The sequence below is a fragment of the Puma concolor genome, chromosome B4 (assembly GCF_028749965.1).
Source record: "Puma concolor isolate L17-30 chromosome B4, mPumCon1.1.hap2, whole genome shotgun sequence".
NCBI lineage: Eukaryota > Metazoa > Chordata > Mammalia > Carnivora > Felidae > Puma > Puma concolor.
In genome coordinates this window covers 94,461,205-94,469,658 of record NC_141673.1, presented here as the reverse complement: position 1 = coordinate 94,469,658, position 8,454 = coordinate 94,461,205, and the positions used below count along the sequence as shown (strand labels likewise).

Below are 8,454 nucleotides of genomic sequence, written 5' to 3'. Positions count from 1 at the left end.
ATCGAAGGGCTGTGGGTTAGGGGATGCTGCAGAGATTAGTGTAAAAGGGAAACTGTTCCCTCAGCACTTGTTGCCAGGTTTGTGCAGGTTCCGGCCTGCAAAGAAAGCCTTCAGTCAGTTTAAAATTGGTTGGATTTCCACTCCAGTGATAAAATCATAAGGAGCGTGGGTGAGTGCTGACAGTCTACAGCACAGTGTCTCCAGCAAAGGTCAAGAGTGGGAGAGAAGTACTCAGAGTAGGCATAGAAAATTCTTATTTTGGGATAGAAAAGCATAGTATGGTAATTGATTGAGTTTTCTCAGCATCAGAGGTAATATCAGATGACCTCTTTTTAAAATTTTTAATTAACCTTTGTTGAAAGGTTTGTTGAAATTAACCTCCCTCCTCCTTCTTTCTTAACCCCTGGCAGGCACTGATCTGTTCTCCATTTCTATAATCTTGTCATTTTAAGAATGTTATACAAATGTAATCAAATAGTATGAACCTTTTGGAATTGGATCTTTTTAAAGCAGCATAATTCTCTGGAAATCTATTCAAATTGCGTGTTTCAATAGTTCATTCTTTTTCATTTCTAAGTAGAATGAAAATGTGGTATGGAGGTAACAGTTTGTTTAACCATTCAGCTGTTGAAAGACATCTAGAATTTTGCTAATTTCTTGCTATTATGAATACAGCTGCTATGGCCATTTGTGCATAGGTTTATCTGTGAACATAAGTTTTAATTACTCTTAAGTAAGTCGGCCCAGGAGCCAACTGTTGGATTACGTGGTGGTTTTGTGTTTGGTTTCCCCGCCTTGATTGCCAGTCTTTCAGAGTGGCTTTATCCCTTTGTATCCACAGCAGCAACATATAGGTGATCCAGGTTCTTGGCATCCTCACTAGCATTTGGTGTCATCACTATTTTTCATTTTAGCCATTCTGATAGGTATGTAGTTATCGCTCATTGTGATTTTAATTCCTATTTCACTGATTGCTGATAATGTTGAACATATTTTCATATGCTTCTGAATATAAGGCCTATGTGGTTTAACAAATATATGGAGTCCACAATTTGTCTTTTCTGTATTTTATTTTTTTTTAATTTTTTTTTCAACGTTTATTTATTTTTGGGACAGAGAGAGACAGAGCATGAACGGGGGAGGGGCAGAGAGAGAGGGAGACACAGAATCGGAAACAGGCTCCAGGCTCTGAGCCATCAGCCCAGAGCCCGACGCGGGGCTCGAACTCACGGACCGCGAGATCGTGACCTGGCTGAAGTCGGACACTTAACCGACTGCGCCACCCAGGCGCCCCTGTCTTTTCTGTATTTTAACAGGATATTTTGCTAAACAAAGTTCTCAATTTTGATTAAATCCAATTTATCATTTTTTCCTCTTATAAATTGTGCTTTTGGTGTGTTAAGTGTTAAGAACCCTTTGGCTGGTCCTAAATCCCCAGTATTTTATCCTATGTTCTTTTCTAAGAATTTTATAATGTTACATGAAATCTGTAACCTATCTTTGTATAAGTCACATTTTGTGTAAGTTAATGTTTGTATGATGTGTGAGATATAGGTCAAGTTTCATTTTCTTTCTTTCTTTCTTTCTTTCTTTCTTTCTTTCTTTCTTTCTTCTTTCTTTCTTTCGTCAATAAATACTCAATTGCTTCAGCGCCACTTATTGAAAAAGCAACGCTTCCTCCACTGAATTGCTTTTGTTTATTTGTCAAAAATTAATTGGACTTATTTGTGTAGGTCAATTTCTGGTTCTCAATTTTATTCCAGTGATCTTCATTTGTATCCTTCTGGTACTACTATACTCTCTTGATTCTTTCAGCTATGTAGGAAGCCTAGGAACATTAGGAAAAGTGATTCCTCTACTTTATTTTTAATTTTCAAAATTGTTTTGAAAAATAAAGGTCTAGAACGTTTGCCCTTTCCATATAAATTTTAGAAGAAGTTTGACTGTGTCTACATGAAACTGTCTGAAATTTTGATAGGCATTTTGATAAGCAGGCAGATAAATTTGGGGAGAATTGATGTATGTGCTATGTGGAATTTTCCAATCCATAATCATGATGTGGTCTCTTCAAGTGTTTAAGTCTGATTCTTTTTCTGAGCATTTTATAATTTTTGCAAACTGATTCACTATGTTTTGTTACCTTTATACCTAACTATTCCACTTTCTTTTGAGCAACTGTAAATGGTATTGCATGCTTTATTCCAGTTTCTACTTGTTCCCGGTCAATATATAGAAAAACAGTTGATTTTTGTGTGCTGATCATGGATCCTGTCACCCTACTAAACTGTCCTAGAAGGTTTTGTTTTGTTGATTCTTTGGAATTTTCTGTATATATATGGTATCATTTGCAAATAGTAGTAGTTTTCTTTCTTTCCAATTTGTAAACCTTTTGTTTCTCTTTTATGCCTTATTACTACAATGGCAAAATTTTCCAGGTCTATGTAGGATAAAAGTGTGAGAATAGATAGCCTAGCCTTATTTCTGGTCTTACAGGGAAAGCATTCTTTCACTGTTAAATACGATGTTAGCTGTAAGTTATTTGTAGATGCTCTTTCTGAGGTTAGAAAAGCCCTCCTTTATTCCTGGTGTACTAGGAGTTTTATTACGGATGAAGGTTGAATTATATCAAATATTTTTTCTGTGTTAATTTATATCATGTGCTTTTTCTTCTTTAGTGGTTGTTATGTGAATTACATCGGTTAAATGTTGAATATTGAACCAGCACGTATACATGGAATAAATGGTACTTGGTTGTGATATATTATATCTTTTCCACGTTTGGTTAGATTGCTAAAATTTTGTCGAGTTCCAAGAACTCTGCTTCTCACTAGGATCAAAGAGTTTCAGATACTTCGAATCTATGACAAACAGATTTTTTTTTTTTCTACCAGGCCCGCACTGTCTTACTTCTGTGAAGGAGATGTGATTTTAGGGATACTGGAAAGACTCTTACCGTACCTTTTCTCAGGCTTGCTGATAATAAAAAAAATTTTTCAGAGGAAACAGATTATTTCATTCTATAGTTAGAAATAAACAGCTTAAAATGCAAAACACCTATGGGAAAAATACATGTGCAGGTTTTGGCCTTGGGAAAAGCAGTGGTACCGACGACCTCTAATGTTGGCTATCACGAATGGCAACATGTAGAAATGTCGCATTTGCCACTCCTCCCAGCCACCCGTGATCCCTGCACTTCTTATCTCCTACTCTTTCCTACACACACTACATCAAAGCCCCATTGCCAAACCACTCCCCAAGATGTTTAAAATCACAGACACCTGTTTTTTTTAAATTTTAACATGGATGTGCAACATAAATAAAACGTATAGATCTGAATTGTTCTGGATTAAGTGGGATAGCTGGAGAGGAAACTCAAGCCCAACCCATTTTTCTCTGCCAACAGTTCCAAAACCACTCTCCTAACTCATTTTCCCCTGAAAAATATGCAGGATGGTTGCCTGAAGAGTGGGGAAATATTGAAGCAAGACGATTTCTTTTTGGTTAAAACTACATAGTTTTTAAAATCCAAACATGGAAGGCTAATCAAAATCACTGCTAATGTCACTCTTTCTAATTACCTTAAAAATCAAAATAAAACAGAATGTTGTACAGGACCGAAGAAGGAGAATGTCTCTGCAGAAATTATGTTGATGTCACTGGGATGAAAGACATGCTCTATGTCCAAGTTTTGACTGCAAACAGGGAGTTCTCTCTGTGAGCCTCCAAACTCCCCATTCCCAGCCTCTGCTGCTATCTTCCTGCACCAATGTGGATTCAGTGACTCTCAGGTCACCACAGTCTGTTTTTGGATGGGGGGGCGGATTTTGAGGAAGTCTTGGAGCTCAAGCTTTAGTACTTGTGGCTATGTCAATACATGTAATACAAAACCTAGAAATGATGATATAACAATAGAAGTTGTGGTAGGGTGGTGAGGTTACAAGATTTTATTTCCCCATAAATTTTGAAAATAATGTTCAAATTTAGAATTTGGAGCTAAGTAAATTGTGTACTTTATAGCTTTAATAGGAAACAAAGAAGATGTAACTGGGATTTCCATTAGCCCAATGTACTGTCTTCCAGTGAGAAGGGAACACAAGACTTGTGGAGGTGGGGTCTTCTGCTCACCTCCTCATACTCTTGCCCGGCTGTCAGAGAGCAAGCACAATTAGGGCTCCACTAAATGTAAAATGAAAATTTTAATCTAGGCTCCATGGTTGTAAAAGATGTAGGAAAGAAGAGTTCTTGCATCGTGGAAGGATTCCTGTACTTTGAGGCAGGATGTTTATGTTCAATTCCTGCTCTGAGAATAACTAACCATGTGATTTTGAATAAATCACTTCATATCTCCAGCTGTTTTCTATAGGACAAAATATTTATCTCACAAGGATACATTGTTAGGTGCTTCAGAGTTGCACTGGCATCTCTCACATTAGGGGAGAGCAATTTCCTGCATGCAACCAAACAGCTATTTACACTTGGAATTAATCTCTGGGCACTACTGATGAAAACATTTTCTACAGTGGTTCTTGAATTTGACCAAGTTTTGGGAGTTTTAAAAACAGATTTCGACCCACCCCAAACTAAGAGAATCAGCATTTCCATGGGCAAGATCCAAGACTAAATATTTTCAAAAGTGATCTACTGTGATTTTGACGATTGCCCAGACTTGGGGAAACCTATGCTTTTCAACCTTTAAAATGCATGTGATTCACTCAGGCTTTTGTTAAAATGGAGATTCTAATTCAGGAGACCTGGGTTGGGGGCTGAGGCTCTACTCTCTAGGTAGCAAGGGTTTAGATGTCCTTTGGGTCTCCCTCTCTTTGAGAGGGCAAGTCACACATTGTCTAGGAGGTTCTCTCTAGGAAAAGGGGAAGATGACTTGAGCTCAGAGACTTTTTAGTTTGTGAGTAACTCAAATGGTTAAAAACCACATAAATTATTCCTGCCTGGACTAAAAAATAAGTGGTTGAATGTGTAATTAAAATGTCAACTCTGAGAAGGCATTAAAAGAAAGGAGGCAGTGGATCAAATATCATTCCTTGTTTTTATAAGATATTTTGGGAGCTAGGGGTGGAAACCATGCTTTGTTTTGCATGCTCATGCATTGGGCAACTTGATTGTTATCTTATAACAATTTAGAATCACTTCAGACAATAGCCCAGGTAATAAAGGTCCTTTGCTATTGAAAGACTCCCTCAAAATGAAAATTTATTGGGAAATTCCATTTTTAATCGTTCAAATTCAGACTTCTCATAAATATTGAAATGGGACCAGGAAACATTTTAAAAAATCCAAACAAATATCTAATTTTCAAAAATAAGTGAACATAGAAAGCAATCCCATTTTGACGAGTTTGTCAGGGTCTGGGTTCTCATCCTCAACTTTGTATGTTCAGACACTGTATTATTAAAAGTTAACTATAATATCAATGTTCTTAATATACACCAAACAGCAGGCAGGTATAGCAGTTATTTCCTTGTTCTGATCAGGGTGTATTTTCCTATAGGCAGACTAATGATGATGTTGCCAGGAGGCATGGTTTCAGAAGAGAGGGATCACTTATATAATCTAAATGTTTACTATTATCAAATTCTGGTAACTTGATTATTCAGTCTCCACAGTGGAATTGCATCTATGGTGGGTAAAGTGCAGGGCCCCAACCCAGATAAATGGATACTGTTACCAATGCGGTCTCTGGCCATAATCTACCAAAATGGTGCATACTTGCTGAATACCAACCAGTCTGTAAGGTGGATGGGACATTTGAGTCAGTCTGCCAGAATATTCTCATCTCTGGAAAGTGAATAATAAGTCAGTGTTTCTTATTTTATGCTTTTATTGCTGACAACCACAACCTCTCTTCCTAAAATGCACTAAATAATACTTTTTTTCTTCCTTTAGGAAAATAGAACTGACTATACTCCTCGTGAGGTTTCAGGCTCGTTATAGTAAGCATTCCAAGATTTAATGTTTATTTTGTGATATTTATTATTTTTTCCTTTACCAGCTCCCAAACACAATTCCATTTCCTTATCCCCTCAGGAGGCACCCACTCTAGTATTTATAATATATGTTCTTCCAATCCACTTTCCATATATATTTTAATCTTTGAAGAATGCAAGGTGGTATTTTGTCAGTTAAATATGCATATACATTTAACGCTATAAAATAAAAGTTGTAATTGCATTTTTCTTATGTTTTTCACATAACATTTGCTCTTGATGACCAACAAAGTTAAGAATTCTAGTTATGGCTTCTGACTACTACAATAGTAATTCTATTCTATGTATATATCAGATGTTCCTTGGTCATTCCACTAGTGATAATCATGTTAGATATTTCCAACTCTGCTACCATAAGCAATACTATGTGGGTATTCTGGTGCACTCAATCTTTTGATTGAGGTTTTTCATATATAGTTAGTTAGTGAGTTTTAAAAATTAAAAATACCTTCCCCACTCAATCTTCTATTCATTTGCCTTGTCTAAAGTGTCCTTAATTGAAGAGAAATCTCAGTTTTGATGTAGTCAGATGTATACATTTATTTGTTAACGTCATAAAAGTACAAACTAAAGAGGAAAAAGCAATTTGTACATTTGATTACCTCATTATTAGTTATCTCCCAGATATATATAATATATATATATATGCTTATATAATATATATAATATATATATAGTTATCTCCCAGATATATTATATATATATATATATAATAAGTTACATGTATACAGAAATTCATTTATGCATTCTTTACTTGTTTTATTGGTCTATTTATTTGTTCTTGTTGTAGAACTGCACAATTTTAAATATTTGTCTTTTTTTTTTTTTCACTTGAAGGAGGCTTGTTTATTGGACCGCAGGGGATAGTTAGTAGCCAGGGAATGCACTGAGAGGACCCAATCTCCGGGGTGCCTCCCTCGATCTTCCATAGGTGGTGACAGTTTTGCACAGTCCTTTCTATGGTGTCATCTATGGTGACTAGGGGCCGGTAGCCCATGACCTGTTTGGCTCTCTCACAGCTTAATAGTGGAATGTGCCAACCAGCGTGACCCGCATTGGTGTGAAAGGGGGCTGGAGATGGGTGACAGGACTGATCACCGTCACCAGGAGGGACAGCAGAAGGGCCAGGTGGTAGGGCACCCAGCACAGGATGTGGTACTTGGGGGCCTCGTAGTTGAGGCCTGTCAGGATGTGGGGCAGGAATGTCCAGAAAGGGATGGGTTCATCGTTGGTGATGTGAAATCCCTTCCCAATGACGGCTGCATCTTGGGAGAGGTGTTTTGCAGCCAAGATGTGTCCGTGTACCACGTTCTCCACGTTCTCCACAAAGGTGAAGCCCACCAGGTCCTCCCCGTTTCCAATCACAAACTTCATGTTGCCGTTCTTGGCTGCCTCGATGAGGATGGGGACCAACTGGCGGTCTTTGGGGCCAAAAGTGACATAAGGGCGAGTGGCTATGGTTACAAATTTCCTCTCAGGATCACTGGGGTCCAGGACTGTTCTCTCCTTTAAGATTTTTGTCTCCATGTAACAGTCAATGGGTTTCATGGCATAAGGGAGGTCTTCAATCCCATTCTTGATGTTGACACCCTCAAAGATGAACTGACACTGCTGGTTAAAATTAGTTTCTAAACCCCAGCCTCTTTGCAAGTTTTAATGACATTCTTGGTTGCAATGTAATTCACTCTGTAAGAGTTCCTTCTTGTCGTTACTGGATGGTGGGGGTGATGCACGGTGGAAAACTCTGATTATACCTTTCAGAGCTGGGTACGGATCCTGTTGGTTGCAGAGGTCACCCGAAAAGAATCCCCCCCCGTGCCACCCCGGGGGGGGGGTGTTGTCAAACCCTTGCCGCATATCAAATCCATTGACAGTGTGGCCTCTTGCCAGCAACTGCTCCACCATGTGCTGCCCCAGGAATCCAGCGCCTCCAATCACTGGGCACTTGTTGGCATTTGGAACGTCTTCTGTCAAATGTGTCCATGTGACCTGGTCTCTCATTGGCTCACCAAATGCTTGTTCCATTTCAGCTCCAAATATCGTTACGCTTGCGATGAAGTTTTCTCAGTGCTCACTCAATCCTCAGCAAACCAGCCTCTATCCATAGGCGATCCCCGCGGCCAGCCTCAGCGCTCCCTCAGCTTGCACCCAAACACCTGCAGGCGCCAGCGGCCATCCGTTTCTCCACGCCCCAGTGAGCCCAGTACAATGTTGCTGGAGTACAAACACCTTTGTTCTTCTTTTTTTCAAAATGTGTTAGTTCTGCAGGAATTTTTATTCAGTCACATTAATTTTTGAGTTAATTTATTAAGGATCTTCCTTTCAAAACTTTCTGAGGTTTTGATTGGAATTTCATGGAGTGTATAATTTATAAATTATTTTAGAGGCAAACTGCTATTAACCCATATACACATACAGACATATATGATCTTTTGTATCCTCTAACAGAATA

General features: G+C 38.4%; 1 protein-coding gene across 1 annotated transcript; it reads right to left on the bottom strand.

Moving 5' to 3' along the window:
- Positions 1-6,804: 6,804 nt before the first annotated feature.
- On the bottom strand, positions 6,805-8,102 carry LOC112867858 (sterol-4-alpha-carboxylate 3-dehydrogenase, decarboxylating-like). Its single transcript, XM_086715124.1, is given in 4 exon segments — positions 6,805-7,025; positions 7,028-7,603; positions 7,606-7,693; positions 7,695-8,102. Coding segments are annotated over 4 exon segments (1,218 nt in total). The 5' UTR covers positions 8,028-8,102.
- Positions 8,103-8,454: the final 352 nt, after the last annotated feature.